General features: G+C 40.0%; 3 protein-coding genes across 6 annotated transcripts in view; 1 reads left to right on the top strand and 2 right to left on the bottom strand.

The window, feature by feature from the left end:
- Window positions 1-5,051, bottom strand: part of SPATS2L (spermatogenesis associated serine rich 2 like) — a 143,821-nt gene extending 138,770 nt beyond the window's left edge. For both annotated transcript variants that reach the window (XM_085066119.1, XM_085066120.1), the window contains exon 1: window positions 4,816-5,051. The gene's annotated coding sequence lies outside the window, so the exon portion shown is untranslated. The remainder of the gene's footprint in view (window positions 1-4,815) is intronic.
- A 2,945-nt stretch (window positions 5,052-7,996) lies between these two features.
- Window positions 7,997-14,814, bottom strand: MAIP1 (matrix AAA peptidase interacting protein 1). Its single transcript, XM_085066129.1, has 5 exons — window positions 14,458-14,814; window positions 12,842-12,913; window positions 10,948-11,074; window positions 9,821-9,971; window positions 7,997-8,426 (listed from the first exon to the last, which is right to left on the bottom strand). The coding sequence occupies exons 1-5, from the start codon at window positions 14,767-14,769 to the stop codon at window positions 8,348-8,350; spliced, it is 741 nt and encodes a 246-aa protein (XP_084922255.1). The 5' UTR covers window positions 14,770-14,814; the 3' UTR covers window positions 7,997-8,347.
- Window positions 14,815-14,856: 42 nt separating this feature from the next.
- TYW5 (tRNA-yW synthesizing protein 5) lies at window positions 14,857-24,658 on the top strand. Of its 3 annotated transcripts, none has more exons than XM_085066126.1 (8): window positions 14,858-15,611; window positions 16,286-16,440; window positions 19,449-19,518; window positions 20,311-20,355; window positions 20,835-20,972; window positions 21,907-21,994; window positions 22,459-22,575; window positions 24,267-24,658. In XM_085066126.1, exons 1-8 carry the CDS (start codon window positions 15,525-15,527, stop codon window positions 24,521-24,523), a joined length of 957 nt encoding a protein of 318 aa, XP_084922252.1. In that variant the 5' UTR covers window positions 14,858-15,524; the 3' UTR covers window positions 24,524-24,658. The 3 variants fall into 3 exon arrangements, with proteins under 3 accessions (XP_084922253.1, XP_084922252.1, XP_084922254.1); XM_085066128.1 differs by lacking the exon at window positions 14,858-15,611 and adding an exon at window positions 16,990-17,136 and having other exon boundaries at window positions 16,340-16,421; XM_085066127.1 differs by lacking the exon at window positions 20,311-20,355 and having other exon boundaries at window positions 14,857-15,611.
- Window positions 24,659-25,236: the final 578 nt, after the last annotated feature.

Genomic DNA, 25,236 nt, shown 5'->3' with positions numbered 1-25,236 from the left:
TTAATGAGGTGCAACTTCAGCCCTGTGAATATGAAACAGGAAGCACCTCAGGCATTTAAGGCTCTGATTACAGAAGTTACAAATTTATTCAGTGATTTACTTTATGAAGCATTAACTTAGGTGCAGCATTTGGAATAAAAAAGAAAAAAATAATCATAACCAGCAAACCCAATCCAAAACATAAAAACCAATATACAAGCAGACCCACAAACACCATATATTTAGATGTGGTCTTCATCAATAATCAAGACTACCAGTTTAAGAACAACTGAAGTGACAGCATAAAGCCACTTTCCTCAGATACCCATATGCTCCAAACAGCTGTGGCACCAGCACAGACACTGCAATAGTACTGTTAAGATTCCACAAAAAATGCAACAGAAAAGCAGGCAAGAAAAAACAAAATACGTGAAAGTGCATATGTGGATTTCAAAACAGTCTTGCTCAGGACTAACCTGGGAACATAAGAGAGCTCCTACACTTGGGAAAGCGATGTATATCTGGATAAAAGCTCCAAAGCAGTTCCCGAATCATTCAGGAAGAAAGCAAGAATGGTAAAACAATTACATATGGGGATGTTCGCAAAGAAAACAGGAAATATAGTCCACTGGGGAGAAATATAGCAGACTACTAAAACAGGCAGCCTGTTGTGAATGCAAACAAGAAATTAAAAGAAGAGAAAGCAATTCAAAACTCCCCTACAACAGCTCTTACAAACCACAAAGCACAGCAAAGCAGCTAAGGAGCAAGCAGGCAACACTATGTATCTAAATGAATCCCTTTAAAAATCCTCTTTGCTTTGTAGCTCATTCAACACCCAAATGCTACAGGGAGAGTTCTTTAAGTAAATGTCTAGTGAAAGTTCAAGAAAAATTTAAGCAGAAAGGAAAGATCATGTAAATGTAAGTTAAAGGCTCACTGTTTTAATAAAGCAGCAGGGAAGCAAAAGCAAACAATTAGGTCTTTTGTGCTCAAACAATTGGCTGGATTAGTGCTTGAACGGACACAGAAATTTTATGTATCAAATAAACTGTACTGAGAGTTGGGGTATCAATTTACATATGAAGAATATGGCTAAAGATCAGTGCAGGAGGGGGTACACAACTGTGACATGGTACACTGGCCAATTTTCAGAATCACAGGCATCTAGACAGGCCTTGACTTCAAGTGACACAGCTCTGCCTGTCCCAGCAGAGACGTGCAGACAGGCAGCAAGATAAGAGCTCATGAAAATCTGAGTACAGGAAACTAAAGCTGGCCTCTCTCTGGCATTTTTTGAATGTCTGAATCAGCAAATCTTTTTTTAAGTAGCTTTGGGCATAATCTTTGAAACACAGATTTTATCTTTTTTCTGGGCACAGGATGAAAGAAATAATCACTTAATGCACCATAGAGAAAGCAAAAGGAACAAGAAAGAAGGGAAGAGCTTACTGAATATAGTAGAACGAGTAGGAATGCACAAGGTTAAAAACAAGGGGGAAAAAAACCTGTAGTGGTAATGTGTGATTGGACAAAAGAACTCCAGTTAAACAAGGAAAGAAACCCTTACTGGCCACACAAAGGGTCAGAAATAACGCTAGGGAGACATCTCAAGGACTCTTTGCTACTATGCTTAACAGAAGAAAGGCGATCCTGCAAAGTAAGCCTGAGAATTCTTAAATATTAAATTAGAGGAAATTATTCCAACACACTGGATAAATACAGCCTGTTCATCTGAGGCAGCATGCTCAGCTCTGGTTAGGCTGCTAGAGACAGTTTTTTGAGAAGAGACAATCAAATGATTCTGAAACTGGAATGGCATTAATGCATCTGTGAATGAGTATCACCAGCTACTCTTCTCAAACACCCACTTCTAGACCTGCAAGGTTAAGAAGGAGGGATGTGTGACAGTAAATAAGTCACAAAGGCCATCTGACTGCAGACTGAATGTGTCAGTCTCATGAGAAGGCACTGACTACTGCCGGAGAGAAGTAATCTCTGGTTTTTGCAAGTGAATGTTTCAGCACAGGTGTCTTCACTTTATAAAGCGTTCTGAAGACCTTCCTCACAACTGAAGCAAGTCACTATAAATCCTCCAGAATTTGCTTCTTCCTGATACCCAGGACACCACCTCAGAATCCTACAAGAAATTCTCCTTGCCTCAGCTGCAAGGGAGGTTCTCCAGGCTTTTATCTAAGAGAACTACATCCAGTAGAACACCAAACTTCTCACAATTTATTCTCTCAGCTTTTCTAAACTTATTTTTATTTCAGGGCTGCTTCAGCTTCTTTTCTAGAGACAGAATACACAAAGCTTCCCCTTTATATGAATCCTGGATTACCACTCACCTTTGATCCCCTTCCTTTCTCTACTTCTGCTATTATAATTTCACAGATTTTGCCAAGAGGAACCATTAGATCACTTAAGCAGATCTCCAGTATAATGCAAGCACTAACTTTCATCCAGCTACCCCTGCTGAAACCCATATACTTCAGTGAAATGAAAGCAAGAGATTAAATTGTACACTGCAGGAGACCCTGCAGCATGAGCTGCACTGGCAGAAAACTGGGCAAAAACACATGCAAATGATTCCATCACGCAGCAACAGCCTCCACTGCAGAGAAAGTCAATGAATGTTACCAATTTGGCATTAAAAACCCACTTCCTTCCAACACAGAATCTGAGAGTGGAACATAAAATATGTAAAAATCACTGATAAAGAATCCACTGATCCCTTAGATGTCTATGCTATGTCTTAGGCAATGGAACACTTTCTCTAGCCTTGAATATCTGCTGGTGTTTAGGAGAGAATAAAAAGCAAAATACAAACAATGTAAACAAAGGAAAAAGTCCTCCCTTACTCACAGCAGAAATTATGCTAAGATTTTATTATAATTACTGTCCTTAATGCAGCTGATATGAATTCAGACTTAACCTATGATCTGTAGATTTGCTTCTGAAACTTTTAATTAGATACACAGTAAGTTTATAATTCAAGCCACAATTCTACCATCTTTACAAGCACTTGTACAAATGCTTTACTATGTTCTTAGATGGAGGGCTGGAACCTTATGGCAAGATGGAAATCACACAGTTTAATTCTCACACCACTGGGTTTCCACCATGCTTCCATAGGCAGAGACTGCATTACAACAGCAGGAACGATGCCTTCCAAGAGCACATCTCAGCAGAAGCCCAGACAGAATTCCTATACCACCAAGCAAGGCACACTGTACCCAGAGGATCAGCTATCTCTGTATTGCTCTACTTTAAAAAAATATCTCAGAAAAAAAAAAAGCGGCTTAATGACACTAAGGACAAAAATTGAGGAAACAGGCTAACAGCTCAGAAGGTTCTGCTATAGGGAGCAAAGCCTGAGGTAGAGTGATCTCACTGATAATTGAAAGGGATGGTGACCACACTGATTATTAAAAAGGACAAAGTACTTGACTAAATTCATTACAGATTTTAATAATATGTGTACTTTGAATACACAGAACAAGAGATTTCAGGCAGCTTCCAGTGACCTCTTCATTACTTAATTTCCATCCCAATGATGTTCACCTAGTTAATGGTCAATGCCTTGCATAACATGAGTTCTGGATTACACAAATTCATTTTCACTAGCTTGTTTGTCTCTTTATATTGCAGTCCCTCAATCCTGTTCCCTTTCAAAGCATTTAAAAAAGATTCCCCAAAGCAGTATTTATATTCGTCCATTCTCAGTCTATGACATGAAACACACATTACAAAAACATAACAAGTAATGACCTTGTTTGGCTGCAGTGCAGATGAGCAATGTGAAGGTCCTCAAACAGCATTAACACCACGAGTGAGCACAGAGCTCAACACCAGGACAGCCCCACAGGCTGGAACAAGGTACCCACTTAATCCAATTACACCACTGAAACTTCCACTTCCAGACTTGGCAGATGGCACTGACATTATAGCTGCTGCACCTGCCAACTGGCTCCAGAAAGTTCAGAAGAGAGAAATTACTGTGGCATTTTTCCTGCCCCTCTCCTTTTTCATTCCAGTTCCGAGGAATGTGCCAGCTGCTAATTAGTGTAAGGCAGAAGCAGCCTTTAGTTGCTCTGATTTACCCCACCTTTACCTGGGTAGCCTCTCCCATACCTCCCCAGTCAGACTAGGACATCTCTGGAAACTTAAGGTGGGACCTCAGTTCTAATCTTGAAAACTCAGACTTTTTCCCCATACACAAGCAGAGCTTTTTATCCAAAAGGTTACTGCCAACTACAAAATATAATTTAGAGGAACATTCAAGCCACCACTTGTTTCCAAATACCCCATGTCCTTAAGGCAAAGGACTGCATCCTTGGTGAAATGTCACCTCCCCTGCACTTCGCCTTGCTGTCCTGCTCCTTTCTCTCAAAGTGCCTCTGTTGGCACTACAGTACCAAACTCACTATGGAAAGCCTTGTTCTGTGACAGCAGAGGAGGGATGAAATGGCACACAAGAAAATACACCATGTCTAATTTTAGATTTCCTCTGTTTCTGATGGAATAATTTCAAAGGCAGCAAAGAAGTTGCAGTCTGCTCCCATTAAAATGCATAACAGTTTCCCCTCAACAACTTCAATGGGAGAACCTTATATTGGGAAAAGCACACACCACTGAAATCAGACAAAAGACATGAAAGAGACAGCATTGTGACTAAAGGAGTGTTTTCAACAGCACTGCACAAGTTCCCATTGACTTACTCAACCTCTATCCTATGGCAATACTGTAAAAACCCAGAAGGCTGGCACACCAGCAATAGAAAATGAAGGCAAAAGACAAGGGGAATTCCTACAACTTAGGGTGGTCAGTACTCACCGTGCAACTGCATTTGCCCCAACTGCTTTTCCCCGAGAAGAACAAAAGCACAGCTGTGTAGGCAATGCTTGCTTTTTTAACAGCTAAATACCTCTTCCTGTGTCTACATGTGGTCCAGTGCCCAGAGACCAACTATCACACACACACGAGAGAGAAATGAAACTAAAAGCACTATTCACTCTTGTATCCCATCTCTTAAAAGCTGTGCGCATCATGTGACTACAACCTGTAAGGAATCTCAAAGCCCCCACCTGCAGCCAATAAAGCACAGAGGACAGAATTCAAGTTTAACCACCTGACAAACAAAAAGAAGCACGAGAACTGTGAAGTCTTGAAGGAGCATGATCACAACTGTGATGATTAATATGACTTTTACTACTAAACAGATTTCCAGCCATAAGACCTCGAAATAGTTTACTAAATATAACCTGAAGTGATGATAAGGTCAAGTTTGAGCATGCCTTAAAAACTGGAGAAAGTTGAATGTATCCCTTGAAGTAATCAGACAATGCTGGGACAGGACGGAAAGGAACCACAATCAACATGACAAACGTATTTTAAAATGTGAATATAAAAATTAACTTTGCTACTGTCAGACACAGAGGTGCCTGTGTGAATTCACATGTAAAGCTCATCTTTCCCACATAAAGAATGCAGATAAATTGCCACTTTAAAATGGGCAGGCACTGCAGAGAGAACACAGACACTATTGTGGACTTGGGATGAAAGCCAGTAAAAATATCAAGACTTTTTGATAGGACAGATCTAAATTATTTCAATAGCACTTAGTGCTTCTACCATTTTATCCTCTACCCTGCTTACACTCATTAATACCAGTCACTTCTCAGCCACAATAGCTTTGTGACCAAGGCCATCTACTGGTGACTGTGGTGTGTGAATTAATAGGAGGTTTGTTGGCCAGATTTAATTAGTGCTTGTCAAGATTTAGGTGCACGTATTGAAATTGCGCCAGGCACCTGTCAGGAATTATTAAACATGATCACAGTATTGGATGAACAAATAAAAAATTAAGGCTTCCCAAACTCCACATGAACCTAAAGAACCATGATGTTGTCCAGGGGAGAAGAGTCTGCATCCTTTTGTAGTCCAGACACCATGCCACCTCACTGCTCTGTGTAAAATGAATCAGACGAGTCAGTGTTGCTAACAGAGATATGAATTTTAGCCACAAAATCACTACCAAATCTGGTAACATTGTTTTCAAGAATCAATAGGGTCTGAATGAAGGCATTAGTAGGTTAAAACTGCAAATATTTTAACTGGGGATTTAGTGGCTGCAAGCCATAGTTACAATTGTACTTGTCCCCAGACACTTAGCAAAAGAAATGGACACCAGGCAAGGAAATGGAAGGGAAATTAAGCACACCCACATCTTTACACACTGTCATTGCCAAAGTGATGTCTGAGATTAATCAGCAAGGGAAACAGGGAGCAACAGTATGCTATGACACAGCTATCTCCTCACTGCTCTACTGTTACCTACTGAGCATCATTACTCCCAAATCATGAAGATGTTTCTATTAAAACACTTCCTTTAGCTCTTTTTTCAAATTCTGTAACACTTAAGTTAGCATTATGATTTTTAGAGTATGGTATTTGAATGGCAGCCCCAGAAATCCCCAAATTACAAGACAATATTCTCTCCATCTTTGAGATGAAGTAAACTTAACACTTCATTAATCCTTTTTGCTGTAAGAATTTGTGGCAACCCTGATAGCATAGAGAAATATATTCACTAGGAACCAGCTTGAAGAAACGAAATACATTTTTGCAACTTTTGGACAGCAATGTAGAAACCAGAAGTTCTTGTTCTGCTTGAACAAATGACACAGAAGAAAAGTATTTCCATGAGAGAAAATGTGGATGCCATGAAATGACAAATACTCTTCAATAACCTTCACTTCAGTCTGATTAATTGCTATGATGATCAGATGTATGACAGAGAATTTATGGATTGCAGGTAAAAAGGAGTCAAACCTTCCACATTTGTCTGTAACTTACAGAAGCTGCACTTGCGATCAGTTTGCGAGGGTTTTTCTGGGGTGGTGTGGTGGTGTTTTTTCTTCTGAAGCCAGTATTAGACTATAAATCCAGTTGAATTACACTAGCTTTATTCAGTGTGGGAGAATGCCATTTTCCAATACAGTAAGCTTAGTAGTTTATATGCCTTTCTGATTTATGTTGCAGTAAGTCCATGGGTAGTTGTGTGTCTGTTGGAGATTTGCAGTCTCCAGGATAATTTTTTAATTGAAGATTAGAGGCAGGGAAAAAAACCCCAAACATCGAACTGCTGCGCCCTTTGGCTCCAACCCACAGGACATAAACAACTTCAAAAGAATAAATCAGTGCATGTAACTTTCCAGTCACATCTTTTGCAGCAAAAGGGTGTTATCAACTAGCTGATAAACTTTAGATGTTTCTCTCATTAAGTCATTGGATCAAAAGAGCTGAACTATGGAAATTTTAATTTATACCTTCAATTAAAACTACTGTGAATCACAGTAATTACACTTTCAAAACACTGCACTAATGTCTACAACATGCCTTGGTAGAAAGCTAGCTTTATAGTTGAAGTTGATATATGGGATGAAGAAACTTGTTATGGTCTCCTGTTGACTTGTATACAAAAGCCTCAAGTTACTTAGACCAGGATTCTCATGTTCCAGAAACCACAGTTAAAGTGAGAACTAGGAAATTGCTCTGTTGCAACATCCAATTTTAAGGATTTGGTAATTTCTTTAACATACATTTCATGCAGAGGAGTTTATTTAACTTCACTGCCAGGTCCTCTTTTAAATTCACATTTTCAACTGACTTTTCTTCCATAATTCTCTAAACTTTTAATTGCCCATACATTATTGAAATAAAAGGAACGTTTTTTTTAATTTTTCGAACCATATGTATCTCTTTGATCCATTTTCCCAGCGCAATGCTAAAAGCTTTTTCTTACTCCAATCCTGTAGCAAATACTAATAGCAGCTCTAACTTTCTTAATCTCAAATATATTCAAAAGCAAGATTACCTCAAAAATGAACTGCTGAGGCTAGACAAGCTAAGAAGTCCATCTACCTCTATTTCATCTTGCATATTATTCAGTTATATATTGTACAGTCCCTAGGGAAAAAAAGAAACATAGGAAAGTAACTCAGAAGGACCATCAGTCATTTAAGTGTTGTTTATTTTCAAACAGTACCATTTCTTCTCAGAATGTAAGAAATTGATATATCTGTAACACCTGCCTGAATGAAACTGTGCTGCCTAAATGCCTTGGATGAGCACTGGAACAAATTAAATTCCTACCAGCCTGTTCCAGGGAAAAGGCTTTGTTGTAATGCTGCAGCACAGCATTCAAGCTTCAGAAACAATTTTTTTTTTTTTTTTTGAAATCACACATAGAAAATTCATCCCTCTTTTGGAGGAAGGGCCAGGAAGGAAAAAAAGACCCCAAAAAGCCTGATATTTGTTACATCAGAGCAATTACAATGGTAAATAAAAAGGCTGTAGAAGGCATTTATTCTAATAGCCTTGGATGTTCAATCCGTGTAATAGTCCAGTCTGGTTTTGCTCCCTCTGTAAACTCCCTCTGGAACCTGAAAAAGGAAAGACAGTAAGTGAAGAGTTGTTAAAATTTACTTCATCTTAAGGAGTTACTAACATGACAAGGAATCATGAAGAAATATTTTACTTCAAACTTACTCCTGTAAAAGCTACTTAAACTTCAATGCTTATTCCCTATAGATAAAAGTTATTTCTATAGTAGAAAGAAAATGCACTGACTTCAGCGTGTTTTGGTTCAGATCCCACAGACAGAATCAAGCAGCAACAGTAAAGACCCTGATATCAAGAAAGCACTGAGTTTTCACAGCAGGAACATGAATAAAGCTTTATGAGAGGTCTTGATCTGTAAATAAAGGGCTTCATTTAATGGGGTGGTAAGTAAAGGGAAATCATGTGCTCCATATTTTATTTGAAGATTTTCATTTTTACTGAGCTACAGTTTAAAAGGTAATATATTTTCAGAACTACATCAAATATCAAGTTAACAGCAGTACTGAGTCTCCCTTTTCTAAAGGTAAGTCTGAGCTTCAAGCTGAATACTCATGCTGTCAAATAACCTGTATGTCCTGGAAAAGGGCAAGAGAACATCACTGCTTTGCAATCATATGCAAATCCACTCCTGTAAAGTATCTTCTTCAGACACCCAAATACTTAACACTGGCCCTTCAAGGCCTGTAGCACCTTTGTCAACTTGTGTTTAGGTTAAGGAATGCATATTTGCAAAGATCTCTCTGCTGGGGATTGGGAAGATATTTAGGCTTTAAGGAAGGCTCTCAAGGTTAATGCAACCTCAGAAGCCTCCAACTCAAAGGAAGATGCTGAATTCAGCTAAGGGACGGATTCACAAAAATCCATCCAGGCAAAACGTGTGGGTGTCCTCATGAGTGTTACCTTTGCTTCAGAGCTTCTCATCACCTAGACCCCATATTTACAATTTCAAATGTGGATGGAAAAATCCTTGATCATACTGTATTTATCACACAAAAAGCCTCACTTCTATCACCTTCTGAGAATCTTATTTTCAGTATATTTTGCCAACTGTGCAGATATTTTCTGGACTGCTCTGACACCAGTACACCAACAGAAACACTATTTACAAGCATTCCTATGAAAATATATCTTCCTAGTATGTGCTTTGAGGATCAGAAACCTCATTCAGCACTCCAAATACTGCTCTTCCTGATAAAGAAAGAGTTCCCATTACTGTCAACTCATATGCAAGGAAATAACATAATGACATAAGGATATTTAAAAAGTTTGGCCCTAAAATCAAAACTGGAAAGTTGGACAAAAATTAACTTAGATTAGAATCAAGATAAATTAAAACCTGCTGGGTTCTGCAATTGCACAGAGGGAGTGCTTGCAGAACTGCTTACCACACAGGTATCCCACGGACACGGGAAAAGAAAGGGACAAGTAAACTTACTCATAGTTAGCTGTTAAAAGATGTTTTTTTTCTTTTGTGTTTTCATCTCCAAATACAATCTGGAAGACTTTGGCTTCACCTGGTACGTCATCAGGTAGATTAGCACCATTGAGATACCAGAAGCACATCAGGATGCTAACAAACTTTCTTCCTGTTGGAAATAAATCAAAGCATACGTTAGATTTCATGTCTCGCGTTGGTCAAATACTCCTACTTGCTACCTAGCAGATATTCTACTGAGATCCTGGAAGGACAGCTGACTTCAGCCATAAAGAATACAGGATAGAATAATGAGTGATAAAGCTATTTAAAGCCGTACTCGTGCTGTTTAGCAATGATAAAATACACTCTGTAAAAACATATGTATTTTATCCTGAGTGTGGTGTAACATTGTGCATAATGCAACTGTATGAAAAGAAGTTGGTACCCATAAAGTCTCGAAAGCTAACTACAGATATGAAAAAAGTATGCAGAGCACTTCAAACATGGAAGCAATCTAAGAGAGAAAGAAAAAAATTCCTATTTCCCAAACTAGGAAAAAAGCTCACTGGGTTTGACAACTTGAAATGCTCAGCTGAAGACCCAGGGTTAGACTACATATCATCCTCCACCATGTCTGATAGTGAACAGAGCACACAATGCTGGTGTCCAACTGAAAGAAAAACTTGCTTGAGCTCATTACTAGCTTAAAAAAACCCCAAGCAATCAAGAAGACCTAGAACAAGGTATATTTCATGACAGAAAGACTAAACCAGCAAAATTTATTTCATTATCCAACCTTCACTATTCTTCTTGCAGCAGGTATTTTCATTGTTGAAGCAAACAGCTTTCAGCATGTATTAGAATAGTTGTTTTTTAGTAGTTTCAGATTGCTGAGGACTAATAATATAAAATTCTGTACAAAAAAAGAGGAATAAGCAAAACCCAAACAGAAATCAAAACAGTACTGTGATGTATTAACAATAATCTGTCTCTGGTTTACAAGAAAATCTAAAAATTTTATATAGATGAATTACAAACAGAGAAAATGGAATGAGAAACAGTGCACAAAACCACATCTGTAAGGAAAATGCCTGCTTAGAAATAAGACTGCTCATTGCTGAAATGTTTCAGGATTCTAAACATACCATCATCATCATAGTAAATGCGAACATCTCCTTCTGTTGTGTACATGATTGCATCAATGTCAGCTGCTAAAGCATCCCTGTGGCTGTCAGGGAGCAAAGAAATCTTTTCCTTCAGCACCTGAAGTACCTAAATTCAGAAAAACTGTCACTTAGTTTTTCAATAGGAAATTTAAGTAACAATCTATTTCTACTGCAGTTAATACAATGAGCTGTATTGCTAAAACACTTGTCTAACATATGTAACAGCTAAAGTGGGAAAGCACTGGAAAGTTTGGGCATTCCCAAACCCTCATTCAGCAGGACTGAAGAAGGTCCATTTACTGCTCAGAACAAATGAAAACCAAGTATCTTAGAAAATGTTGAGATAAGGTACTGTGAAAGCAGCAGCTGCAACACAAGCCATGTCAGCCCAGAACACCCCAGTGAAGCTTGCTCCCACAATCACACACTCTGCCTTCTCACCACTGATTTCTTGCTATGTGCAGGTCCCTGAGCTTTTGGTTCAATTATTCCTTAGTTATCTTTCATACATTTCTTTGAAAATCAGTTTCATTACCAATAAGCTTGTCTTTGCCATTTTGTGATCCACACTTAATTTAGAAAAAAATTAAACACTTGCAAATCAGAACAGACTGAAAAATCATTCCCCTGGTATTTAATTTCTGTATGACATTCACATCCATATTATCTAAGTGTCCTATGATCTACACAACTGTGTTAAGTAGAAAATGGTGGGGTGCACAAACTGCACAGAGGTAGCACCTCAAACACCCACATGAGAAAGCCAAGGAAGGATGAAACTGCAGAACTTACTTTTAACTAATACTCTTTTTTTTAATCCTGACTTGATTTACCATTTTTGAATAACAAACAACTTCAGAGGTTACATGGAAGCAAGAGGCAATCTTCACAAGGAGATACATTTTGCAGGTACAAAATCGACTGGCCAAAAGAACAAAGTAGTGTGGGATCACAGCCTCATCTAATACATCCCTGGCTTACATGAAGTCTCTGCAGCAATGTAAACCTGAAAAATTTACAATGGCCAGAAGAAGCTCTTTCAAGAGGAAGCAGAGGAGATGCCCTTTCAAAACAACTGCAAGAAACAAACTCACGTTTTATTGCTATCTCTGTTCAGAGAGAGGAGGCAAGATTGTTCAGAGGGGATGCACTAGAACAGCACCAGTTTTTGCTGCAAAGGCATGGTGGCAATAGGACAGGCCACGCTGACATCCTGTAACAAGGCAGACATAGACCTGAGTGTCTCCTCCACTTGACTCTGAAGCATCTGCTACCTCCATGCCCTGGGAAGGCCAAGACAACTTCAGCAATTAAAAATTCATAAAAACACAGAAAACAAAGCACTGATGTTTAACCAGTCACTCATATCCCTGAGACCATGACACAAGACTGAGGCCTTCCAGCCAAAACCAGTAATCAGCTGTATGATCTGACAGGGGTGGGATCAGTGATCAGTGCTGCAGGGATGAGCACAAAACAGTCTTTTTTTCTTCACCTGAATTCTGGTGCACAGACTGAGTCAGCTTCAGCCACCTGCCTACACCTAGAGACACACAATTCCACCTGCCATCCAGAGCCTGCTGCCTTTCCATCCTTCTTGGTACACCAGCAATCCTTCTGGCATTTGGTCCTTATGCTTAACAGCTAAAATATATTTTATTTTGTTTTAAATACAGTAACTTTGAATTAAGTTTCATGCCTTGAAATTAAACATAACAAAAGCTGCAAGATGAAAAATTGCCCTGTTTCACATTACACTGTTTTTCCCAAATGAAACCAAACTGACAACTTGTGAATAATGACAGGCTGAATGCATCCATGTTCCTTTATAACAGACGATCAATTGCTAGAACAGCAGATGGAAAGCATTTACCTCTGCTGATACAAGTTCTTCCAACAGGTCAAGTTTACGCTGAGACAGCAGCTTTGAAACAACAGAAAAGGCCTACCAGAAAAATAAAAAAAAGAAATACATGAACAAGTAACTCTAAGCAGGCTGATTTTTAAGACAAATCCATCAGTATGTAACAAGCTAGCCAAATATTTCATGGTTTAAGATTTCAATAATTGCAGAGGATATCACCACTGATATGTAAGCTGTACAGCATTAAAAATGATTTCATGAACTGATAAAAAGATATTTCTTTTCAACCTCTCATTTGAAACATCAAAGCTTTCAACAGGTAAGTGAATTCATAGTTTATTAAAAAAAAAAAAAAAAAGCTTGGCAGTACTTCGTATGTTGTTCTTACTCTTTTGATAATTCAAACAGTCTATGTTTCCCTGTTTCCTATGTTTCTACTTTGTTTCCCTGCCCTCTTTCCAGACTCATCTTTTGGTTTCAGTCAAAACTGATGCTGAAAATATATACAGCAGCTCTATGCCTCTTTAAGCTTTATCATTTCAGGAAAGCCTGCTGAGAGGACATACACTTCTCCCTAAAGTCTCTATAACATTTGGAAGCACCTTCCTTCACACTACTTTGGGGGATGGCTTAACCAGCTCATTTTAATTGTGGAATCTGGGAAAATAAAACAAGAAATTCCTGAAGAAAAGCACACCTCTGCTTATAGCACTCCCCCAAAGTGTGGTGCTTGGAGCCAGCAGTGGGGAGATCCATGTATTTTACACACAGGAGCACATTAGTGCTGCAACATCCACACACAGTAACATCAGGCTGGACATCAGGAGGAATTTCTTCATGGAGAGGGCTGTTAAACATTGGAATGAGCTGCCCAAGGAAGTGGTGGAGTCATCATCCCTAGAGGTGTTACAGGAAAAACTGGACATGGTATTGATGCCAGAAACTGGTTGACAAAGTGGTGTTTGGTCATAGGTGGGATTCAACATACAACACAAGCATGGAGCTCCTGGTCTAGCAGCAAGGACTGGGGACTGGAGCATCTCTTTTAGAGAAAAATTTTATGGACTGGACTTGTTCAGCCTTGAGAAGAGATGACTGAGAGAGACCTCATCAAAGTGTATAAATACATGTATTTTTAAATTTAAATAATTAATTTAAATTTTTAATTTAAATATTATTTAAATATAGTGGGGGAGTCTCAAGAGGACGGACCAGGTTCTGCTCGGTGGTGCCAAGCAATAGGACAGGAGGCAACGGGCAAGAACTGATGCCCAGGAAGTTCCACCTGAACACAAGGAAGAACTTCATTACTGTAAGCGTGACCAAGCACTGGAACAGACTGCCCAGAACCTCCCTCACTGTAGATATTCCAGATCCGTCCGGACACAATCCGCTGCAATGTGCTTTAGGATAGCCTCGCTTGACGGAGCAGATGACCCACTGTGGTCCCTTCCAACCTCACCTATTCTGTGAATCTGTGACTATATCCGAGCTCTTTTCCAGCGTAACTAAATCTATAGTTCCATTAAAAAAGCCGCGGGCATCGGCAGTCCCTGAGGAGGCTCAGCAGGGCTGTTCCCCTCAGGCCGGCCGCTCTCCCCGCCCCGAGGCCCAGACCCTCTCACCTGCTTGGCCCCCCGCGTGAACTCCTCGATGCTGAATTCCTGGTCGAAGTAGAGGCGGATAAGTAAGTAGTAGAAGCGGGTGCGGAGCCAGGCGAAGGGGCTGGTGATCCTCACTACCACTACGCGTCGCTGAGGGCCCTCAGTTCCAGGCCCGGTGGTGCTAGCGAACCGAGCGCTGGGCTGGGGCGGACGGACCCGGGCGGGGCCCAGCGGGCCCGGCGCGGCTGCGGCCGGCGGCAGGAGGCGGACAGGGCCCGCCAGCGCCCGCGCCAGCCAGCGGACACGGCCCGGAGCCGCGCAGCGCAGCGCCATGATGGGCCCTGCCCCGCCCCGTCCGCCCCGACTCCCGCCCCGCGGAAACACGGCTGCGGCCCCCCTGGTTCCGGTGCGGGCGACCGGCGGCTCCGAGCGCGCCGCTTCAGGGAATCGAGCCCCGGCCAGCTCCGGAGAGCGGAGGCGTCCCTCTGCTGGGCCCTGGCCTCTGGAGTCGGGTGTCCCGTTCTGGGCTCCTCAGTGCAAGAGAGACAAGGAGCTACTGGAGAGGGTGCAGCGGATGCCGCAAAGATGAAGGGACTGGAGCATCTCGCTCCTGAGGAGAGACCGCGGGAGCTGGGCCTGTTCAGTCTGGAGAAGATTGAGAGGGGCTCTCATGAATGCATATAAATACCTCACAGGCTGTTGCCTAGAGGATGGTGCCACACACTTCTCAGTGGTGCTCGGTGGCTGGGCGAGGAGCAATGGCCATAAACTAAAACACAATTCCCCCTCAGCATGAGAGAAAACTGCTTTACAGTGAGGGTGGCAGAGCACTGGAACAGGGGTCAGGGAGACTCTCTCTCTGGAGACATTTAAACCGCACCTGGACGCACTCCCGTGTCACCTGCTCCAGGTGACCTTGCCCTGGCAGGGAGGTTGGACTCGATGGTCTCCAGAGATCCCTTCCAATCTTTACAACTCCGTGCTCTGCGGGCTCCCGGCCCTTGCCCTGAGGGAGCGGCGGGAACGCTTCTGCGCGGGCTGTGCTTTCCGGGGGAAGCTCTCGGCGGGCCGGCGCGGTGCGGGCGGCCATGGCGCGGCGGGAGCAGGCGGCGGTGGCTGTGGAGCGGCTGGCCGCGGTGACGCGGGAGCGCTTCCTGCGCGACATCTACCCGCGGGTACGGCGCGCTGCCACCGGGACCGAGCGGCTGGCAGGCCGCGGGGACACAGGGCAAAGCAGGAGGTGTCCGGGAACCCCGCCCTCGGCGGGCACAGCTGGTGCAGGCAACGCACGGGGTTTGGGTTTTTGTGTTCCCGGAGAGGTGCCGTGATCCATTGAGGGGATGGGAGTTTGGGAGCAAGGAGCTTCCACGGGCAGATCCTGTCTGAGCTGCTGGCAAGCTCCGACGTCAGCAGCAAGGAACCTTGAGATAGGTGGAAAGAGCTTCTCTCATGAGAACAACAGCATCACCTCGGCCCACAGTCTGTACCTTACCCGTGTGATCTTGTGCATATTTTCTGCTAAGTTCTGGCTAGAAAGATTAAACCTATTCTTTAGTCTAGCTGGATTCCTCAATGGCCCCAGCACAAAGTACAGGCTATAATTGTCTTTGCCTCTCCATATCCTTCCTTACCCAACTAGGGCAGAAGCCATAATTTACTGCCTCTTGTTTCAACATTCAGCATTTGATTCACATTGCTTGTGAACAGATTAGTCGTGACCTTGTGTAGTGGGTCCTGGCATTCAACTGACTTGTGCACATGGATGTAATTTGAAAAATTCGTTCTGTTTTTTTCCACTGGATACTATGGTCATTTCACAAATGAATTTTTTTTTGTTGTTGTTCCTTAGAGAGAGCCAGTAGTGCTGACAGGACTGGAACTGGGCACTTGCACCACCAAATGGACAGTAGATTACTTGAGCCAAGCTGAAGGATCTAAAGAAGTAAAGATTCATGTTTCTGCAGTGCCACAGATGGATTTCCTCAGTAAGAACTTTGTATATAGGTACTTCACTCCAAGGCCTCTTGTATTTTAAAGGCATGTGCTTGTAACTTGCAGACATACAGTGCATCTCTTTGAAGCTGAGGGTGGGAATAAGAAGGTAGTTTGTGAAAACATTTAACTTTGTATCAAAGTGTTGTCCTAGATTTCTCCCTATTCTATTAATTCTACACCCTGAATAAATACAATGAGGGTGAAATGAGGGGCCAAACAGCACCTTAAAAATGGTGCCATAAAGAAGTGTTATAAAGTGCCATGAAGAAGTGTTATAAAGGTATTTTGTGGACCACTCCTGTAGGGAATTTGAGCCTGGCAGTTGCAGCTGTTAATTAAAAAAAAACAAACCAAAACAACCTTGCTAGTAGATGACATGGTTTTTTGTTCATATTGTATGGTGCATTCTCAATGTTACTGAACAGTGATAGTTTCTGACTCACCATGCATCTGATCCCTTTTGAATGCTGGTGCGTGGCAGGCATGATATTCCTCTTTAGAAAGGGTGTAACTAATTAAAACCAAGCTCTTTTCAAAGTTAGCATGGGCAGCTTTCAGAATGTTCAGACCACTGGATACCACACATTTCACCAGCTCTTTCATCTTGATGTGGGCCACACAAAAAACTTTGATCTCCTCTTATGTAACTGCCAGAACATTTCTTCAGAGTTCATCTAATCTCAGTCATTGTGTTGTTCTTCAAAGGTAAATGCCTTTATTTTAACAGTCCTTTGTTTTCCCCAGGATGTGTTCAGTCTGTTAAACTTCTAAGCAGGTGGGAGTGTACACTGTAGGTGTAAGCAAGCTGCAGGTCTGAGTCGAGCCTGTTGTTCAGGGGGTGAAAACAAGCTACAGTCATGATGCATTCTGCTCACTGTATAATGAATTTATAATGAACTTTTGAATATTTGAAATTAGGTTGTACTTGAATAACTTTGCCTTATTGCCATACTTTATTTTCCCTGCTCTATTTTGTTTTGGCTTTTTTTTATAGTATCTCCTGCTCTGAGTTCACATACAGTTGTTCTGGGGTCCTAGTTTTAGCGGGTTTGTAGGCAGTCATATGGACTCTTTGATGCTCTGATGGTGTTTCATTACAGCAGGTGTCAGGACTTTAACATAACTTCACTTGAAATTCAGGAAGTTTTGACCTTTTTGACAGCAAGCCACTCATTCCAACCTGAAGTGAGAATAAGGAGAAACAAAAGAATAGAAAACTCTGAGGACTTAACATGCAGTTCCATTAATTTAAACTGATGAACATTAGTAGTTTTGCAGTTCTGTTGTAAGTTGCATGCTCCTACCCCTGGTTTTGTGCTGGTTCTGGAATTCATTCAGCCAGGTTGTGACGTGCTACAGAAATCTGAATGTTTTTCTGCTGATTTAGCTTTGCAAGCAGGTTCACTGAGAGGTCGGATGAGTGCCAGTGCTACTGTAAGGGGGGAGATGGGGTGATTAGGGCAGACAGCAAGGGCAGAGCTGTGGTAGCACCAGAATGCATCAGTTTAAGTGGTAGTTGAGCTGTGCTCTCTCTTTCTTCAGCAGCAAATGTAAGTGGACATGATAGAACAGTTTGGCTGAAGTCAGAGCATGGAGTTTTGTTTGGTTTTCTATTGGCTTCAGTGGGGTTTGTATTTGCCTATTGCAAACAAGCCTAAAATGTTTAGAGAATTCGTTAAGTACTGTCAGACGCAGGTTCTGGTAGAAGAGATAACAGGATCATGAAAAATTTTGCTTGAGAATGGTTTCTTCTTAATCCTGGGTACTTGGTGGTTGCTCTGAAATGTGATGTTTACATACAATAATTCATTATCCAGTAACACTCAGTGTGAAATGGTGAGCTGAGGGAACGTAATAGTGAATTTGTAATAATGGATACATGTCCTACTGCTGCTTGTGCTCAGTTTGCCACTCAGCTATCAACTGACTTCAAAATCTATAATCTGTATGAAAAGCTGCCATTTTTTTAAAATAAATATGTAACATTTTTATTGGCTTCAGAGGGATCAGCTCTAATGCCCAGTGACTCTTCTTGAACCTTCTGAAGTTGTGTTAAGTAAATTAAAGGAAAATTGTAAAGAAACGTATGAAAATACCAAGATTCCTGTGTTTTGCTCAACTGAGGAAGCATATATTTTAAAAAAAATTCACATAACTGAAATAAATTTTATAGATCTACAAATGAAGGTAGTTATCTGTGTTCCTGCACAGATTCAGAACAGAAAATGCATAGGTATAAACATGTGTATCTTCCCCATAGTATTCTTGATGCTAAGCTTTTCTGCAAATTCATAAAAATGTACAGTAAACAAGACTAAAAATGAAAGAAACAGTGCAAGCAAGTATTGCCACAGTTTGAGTCTTAATTTCACTGGGAAAAATTTTTTGTTCTGTGACTCAGAGCGTTCAGAACTCCTGAGCTCAAAAGGGGATCTTACCAAAAGGTATAAACAGTTGATGGAGCCGGATTCTCAGTGGTTCATGGTGACAGGACAAGAGGCAATGGGCACACGTTGGAATACAGGAAATTCTGGTAATCTGTTTAACACATACAGACACACACTCCTTTACAGTGAGGATGGTCAAATAATGGAACAAATGGAACAGGTTGCCTAGAAAGTTTATGGGATCTCCATCCTTGGAGATATATGAAACTGAACTGGATGCTGTCCTGTGCAAGCTGCTGTAAAGGCCCCCGCTCTTGGCAAGGGGGCTGGACTGGAGAATATCCAGAGGTGCCTTCCAGCCTCAGCACTTGCAGGATTCTGTTTGGATATATATTGTAATAATTTACTAAAGCAGAGATGTTTCTAAGTGTAGGATTTCTGTCTCGGTAGAACTCTTCAAACATCTGCTGCAAACACTAATTAGTCACCATGTTAAGTTAAAAACAAGAGAACAGCCTATTGCATCTTCCATTATACTTGATCTGGTAAGGGAGCTTATTATAAATCTAGTCTTTAGACCATGTGTTGTTACATTGATTCATGGTATAAATTCAAATATTGATATTTCAGAACTCTGCCTTTTGATGTATTTGTACGAAGAGCAGCTGAAGTCAAGCACAAGGAGTACTTTCTTACTGAGGTAATTTTGTTAGTGTCACGGTTTCTTCTGTTGGTTATTTTGGTGGTATATGTAGAAGAAAGTGATGAATTGTAATTTAAAGTCTTACTTCAGTAAGACTTGGTCTTTAACTTTCTTGTGGCTTGGTGCCAAAGGAAAAAATATGAGGAGAATTAATTTTTCTCAGAAGTTGTTTTATATGTGTGCAGTGTGGTTAACTGTACAGTCATCCTCTTTCTGTTAACAAAAACTGCTTGCATGAGTAAAAATTCCAGTACAAAATTTAGACGTCAAACCTTGCTTTAGAATAACAACCATATCATTTGTGTGTTTTGCAAGAAAATGTCATGAAGATATTTTAGGATTTGATGACTATCAAAAAACAAATCCAGATATATTGTAACATAATTTGTGAGTAGCAAATGTGTGGTTATCTTTACATATCAGTGTCCAGGCTAGGGATTTTTCAGATAACAGTGACTAGGAAGCAAATAGTTTTGAATGTAGATATGCCTTTTACCTATTATGCTACATAGAATGCTATAAATTTTGAAGCCAATTAAAACAATTTTCTGCATCAGCATACTGAAGAATTCAAATTATAATCTGCATTTGTTTTGAGTCTGATCATTAACAGCAATGCTGAAGCAGTTGACCAGTCTCCCCACATGAATTCATAAATGCCATTTATTTGTACCATATTTTAATGAAACTCTGCATTAGATTAACGAGAAAATGCAGGCTCTTTGTTTAAGTGGTTTGGTAATTCTTATTAAAAACCCCCAAGCAATTCTCTTTTTGTGGTCTCTTCAGGATGAAAAGTACTATTTGCGATCAGTGGGAGAAGATGCTAGGAAGGTGAGTTACTGGAGATTACAGTTCTAATATTGTAAAGTTGCAGTTTAGAAATATTTTTAAAGCCTGTTGGCATACATCTTATTTAGGGTCACTTGATTTGTGAATCTGACTGGATTTAGGTCAGAGTACTTAAATGTGTCTAAAATAATTGCTGTAGCATGAGAGCTTAGCTGATCGCTATAGAGTACATTGCTAAACTCCCTTTCCTTAGCCTTTGTTGTAAACTAATATGAAAGGATTTCTGCTTATCTCTTGCTTCTTCAGTGTGATTCCTAGCAGCCATGGTTAAGAGCAGCTCTCTGGCTATTCTTACTACTGGCACTGAGCAAGTCAATGCCGAAAAGCATTGCTGATTTCAGGTGTTTGCTAATGCTGAAGTTCTAACCCCATGTTTCACGTGATGAGAAATCATTGTGATATGCTCCCCCATTTAAATGTGCATAGATGGTGCTCTAAGAGTTATGTCCTTTCTGTTTCAGGATGTTGCAGATATCAGGAAGCAGTTTCCTATTTTAGCAGAAGATGTTCATATTCCAGAGTATTTTGAGAAGGAGCAGTTTTTCTCTAGTGTCTTCCGCATCAGCTCAGCTGGACTACAATTATGGACACATTATGATGTAGGTAATACACGGGTTTAGCATAAAATGTTGCAGAAGGCACTACAGAGTTGAGATAATAAGGTGCAAATCTCTGTCAAAGATCAGAGAATAATAACAAACTTCACGTATTTTGAAACAGTGAAATGAATCACTTTCAGTGGTATGGTGAATTTTAAATGATGCATTGTGTGGGCATGATATCTTAACTGGGTTTATGTCTGATTCCACATTTGTAAGATTAAAGGATGTTTTATTTTGTTTCTCTTTTTTTAACTGAGTTTAAGTTGAAAATCTGAAACACAGTAACTTTCAACATTTTTGTCCTCAACATTACTTTCCTTTTTTTCTTTTTTGTACTCTAATGGCCAGATGAGTACAAATTCCAGTTGTACAATATATTGCCAATTATGCAATAATTGTAGTGGTTTCCGGCTGCAGTGCAATAGATTCAAAATAGGACTGTTTTCTAACATTGTGCAGGGAATTCTGAATAAATTTATTTACAAGGATTGTAAGGATTGCATTTTTGCGTAGTTAGGAAAACATCCATTATTGATAGAAGGTCAGCAAAATGAGGTAAGAGTAACACTGAAAGAGAAAGGAATCCCAAATATATTTTGTATTATATTTTGCTGTTTTATATGTCTGAAGTATGGTATGTCTTTGTGTTTTAAGATAAAAGAACTTGATTCCTATTTAAAGAAAACACAAAGTAGTTGGAAAGGAATACTGTGTTTCCAGACTATTTGTCAAGAATGTGCAGATAATGGGATAAAGTTACTCACAATCTTAAAAATTTTTAAATTAACTGTATGTGGAAAATCTTTTAGCTAATTCTTAACATGTGAAGGTTTTAATAATTCCCTCTTTAAAGCTAATAATTAGATTAGTTGAAGCCTATATATTCACTCTTAACTTTTGGCTGACTTCTCTGTTATTGTGCTTATCCCAGGTAATGGACAACTTCTTAATCCAAGTCACAGGGAAAAAACGAGTTGTTTTGTACAGTCCTCGAGATGCACCGTATTTATATTTATCAGGTATGCATGTCATGGGTACCTAGTTCAGAGTTTGCTGGTCTTAGCTTTTCAGATCACAAGTGTTGCACTGAAGGAAATACTCACTGACAGATGACTTGGTATAAAAGAAGTAATTTGTTACTTTAACTCTGATCCTGTTTTCTTTAGTCAAAGCTAAAGAGAACAGCAACTTTGCCTGATTGTTTTCTGAAGGAGTAAACTGAAGGAGTAAAATGTTCTGTATGGGTTCAAAATGGTGTTTTGAATGTCAGGAAAAGTGGTTTTTAGCATTAATAAGGTTGCAATTACAGAAAAAATACAACAGGAGAACATCTCTCCAGTAAACAAGGGGTGCCATCAGGTTTCCCTGGTTTTGAGAAATAAGCCAGTACTAAATTTGATTCAAGAGCTGCCATTTCCAGCAATGTGGTAATACTTTGTAACTATTGGAAGAGTAGGAATATTAATCACTGAAATTTTCCTAGGTACTAAATCAGAGGTGCTGGATGTGGATAACCCAGACCTGGAGAAATATCCCCTTTTTGTGAAAGCCAAGCGCTATCAATGTTTTTTGGAAGCAGGAGATGTGTTATTCATTCCAGGTAAGTAATAAATAGTTCTGACCATGGCATGGTATTAAACAGTCTTGTTTCTAATTTATGATTTCTGGAGATGGTAAGAGGTTACTAATGCATTTCTGTGCTATAAGTAAGAGCATTGAGAGATGTTGGCAAAAATAATTTACTTTTTCCAGCTGTACACTTAACCTGAAAAAAGGCATTATTATATCTACCTACAAGTCTTACTTTCTCTCAGGTTTACACTGTATGCTCCTGGATTTCTGTCTTAATAGATTAATAGCACAAACTTACCTTGTCAAATCTGAAATTACTTCAGTGACCTGAGTTTTTTAATGACAGAATTTGAGTGAAGTGCCATTTCTGTTCTTCTGTAGCTCTGGCACTTAAGCACTGTGAGGCACATGGTCTGATGAGAATAATGGATGGTAGAGTTACTGGACCTTCTACAGATTTATAATCATCTTTGGGGAATGGAAAGACAAGTCTTAATCATTTTTTTGCACAAGCAGAGAGCTGCTTCCTGGGCTGAGATGACATATTCTGGTAGTCAGGGAACGCTATTTGAATTACTCCTATTGAACTACTCCTACTTGTTATGTTACTGGTTTTATGTTAACTCCTAATGAGCTTGCAGTAGATATGACTTATTCTATCACTCACATTATCTGGGCAATGTAAACAGGTCAGTAAACAAGAAGGTAATAGGTTTTTAGGAAGTTAACTTTAAAATAGTTTCTTAGCCTTGGACTTGTTACTTAATTTTGAACTTACTATCTGTGTCTCTTCCTGAATAAACTTTTGGTTACAGGTAGATAGTGGTGTGACGTCAGCATCCCTATTTTCTGTTTATGAAGTCCGGATAGTTGTTTGTCTTTGCTAGTGGGTGAGCAGAGTCAAACTTGAGACACACTCAGCTCTCTTAAGACTGACTGTGGAGTATAGGGATTTTTGAGTCAAGAGTGTTGCTAGCTTTGTCAGCATCCTGCAGTGCATATCACTGAAAAAAAAGATGTTTTTTGAGGAATGTGTGTGGTTATTATGAAGAATGTAGAAGCAGCTCCCCTTCCTAACCTGAAAGAAATTTCATGTTAATTTCTCAGGATAAACTTTTCTATGTCATCAGCACCTACAGGCAAATAAAATGCAATAAACACAGCATTCAGTCTTTTAGCTTAAAATTCAAATAGCCTGAATATACTATATTGTACTTATTCTTTAAATGTACTCAATGAGGTAAAGATGTCTTGGCTTCCTTATCACAGTCATGGTGATTCAACTGAAAAGCCTCATGCCTTCATTACGAGAAGATGACCAACTTGAGTGTGTGGCCTGGCTGATGCTGGTGGTTTACATTAATGCCTGCACAATATGTGCAAGGTTAGGGGCTAAGTGAAAATAGGTATCTGCATTTAGAATGGAGGTGAGCAACGGAAGGTCTTGCTTTCATTTTACACCTGCTTATCCTTTGCTTACATGTGAATACCTCTACACCTCAGCAGTTGTTACTTTCATAGATCAGTATAAACATCTTGAAAAACTTCTTAAATTTGGTACAACACAATATATTTGCATGAATATTTATAAATAAACAAAAATACAGTAGTTGAAGCTTTTCCTCACCTTGATTTAGTTTGGGCGATTCTGACATTTGTTTTTAGTCACGTGGAAGTTCTGGATAGTAATTTTTATTTTAGACACTGTTCTTTCTACAGCTTTGTGGTTCCATAATGTAATTTCTGAGGAATTTGGTGTGGCACTCAATGTCTTTTGGAAGCACCTTTCTGCTGAGTCCTATGATAAGACTGACACTTACGGAAATAAAGATCCCATGGCAGCCTCTAGAGCTATACAGATCTTGGACAGGGCCTTGAAAACACTTGAAGAACTACCTGAGGAATATAGGGATTTTTATGCCCGGAGAATGGTGTTACGCATCCAAGAAAAAGCCTATAGGAATGATTATGGATAAAATAACACATTGTAATTCAGCAAGCTCTCTTGAAAGTAGAAGATAGTTTGTTAGTATGGAAACTGTCCATATGTACTTACATACACTTTCTGTGAGACCAATAAAAACTGTCAATAAACATTCATCTATAACAAAGCTGATCTTGTAGATTTTCTTTCTAGTTTTTCGTGTGCAGCAAGGACAGTCTGCCTGATCTGGAGATAATCTCTTTTCTACAATGAGACATACATTTGCAGTGCCTCCACTTATAACTGTACTTTTTTTGAATGTTCTGCTTAAATTTTTCTGAACAAAAGTTTTGATATGTGTGCTGAGAGCATGTATGCTTAGAAGTAACTGCATGTCTTCATGAATGCGACTTCATTTAAGTTTAGGAAAGTGGTTTCTGAGGAGGTCCAAGAAAGCCATTGGTGGTAGCTGTAATGGTCATTACTTTTAAGTAATAACCTGGCAATAAGTGTAGGGAGTTTCTTCTCCCCCTTGCAGTGAGACAGAGTGGGTATGGGAACAGACGCAAAAACTAATAATGCCAGGTTAAGCTTTGAATTGTTCAGCAGCTTGGCTGCAATATAAATTATTTACCCTTTTCCTAGGTGAATAATGTATTACTGGGGGGAAATCTTTTTTGTTGCTGCCCCAGCACAGTCAGCCAGCATTGCTGTTTCTGCAACTGTGAAACACTTGTACCTAATATACCCACAAATCCATTCAGA

The sequence above is a fragment of the Lichenostomus cassidix genome, chromosome 7 (genome assembly GCF_008360975.1).
Source record: "Lichenostomus cassidix isolate B80296 chromosome 7, HeHo_3.0, whole genome shotgun sequence".
In the NCBI taxonomy this organism is placed as follows: Eukaryota; Metazoa; Chordata; class Aves; order Passeriformes; family Meliphagidae; genus Lichenostomus; species Lichenostomus cassidix.
The sequence above is the reverse complement of the archived record's forward strand: the minus strand, read 5'-3'. Positions and strand labels throughout refer to the sequence as shown.

Coding starts and splice junctions, on each gene's coding strand:
- MAIP1 (XM_085066129.1), bottom strand. CDS start 14,769: ATGGCGCTGCGCTGCGCGGCTCCGGGCCGTGTCCGCTGGCTGGCGCGG. Junction 12,914..14,457: donor TCACGCGGGGGGCCAAGCAG/GTGAGAGGGTCT, acceptor TTTTTCTGGTAG/GCCTTTTCTGTTGTTTCAAA. Junction 9,972..10,947: donor CATTTACTATGATGATGATG/GTATGTTTAGAA, acceptor TATTTCCAACAG/GAAGAAAGTTTGTTAGCATC.
- TYW5 (XM_085066126.1), top strand. CDS start 15,525: ATGGCGCGGCGGGAGCAGGCGGCGGTGGCTGTGGAGCGGCTGGCCGCG. Junction 21,995..22,458: donor ACCGTATTTATATTTATCAG/GTATGCATGTCA, acceptor AAATTTTCCTAG/GTACTAAATCAGAGGTGCTG. Junction 22,576..24,266: donor AGATGTGTTATTCATTCCAG/GTAAGTAATAAA, acceptor TTCTTTCTACAG/CTTTGTGGTTCCATAATGTA.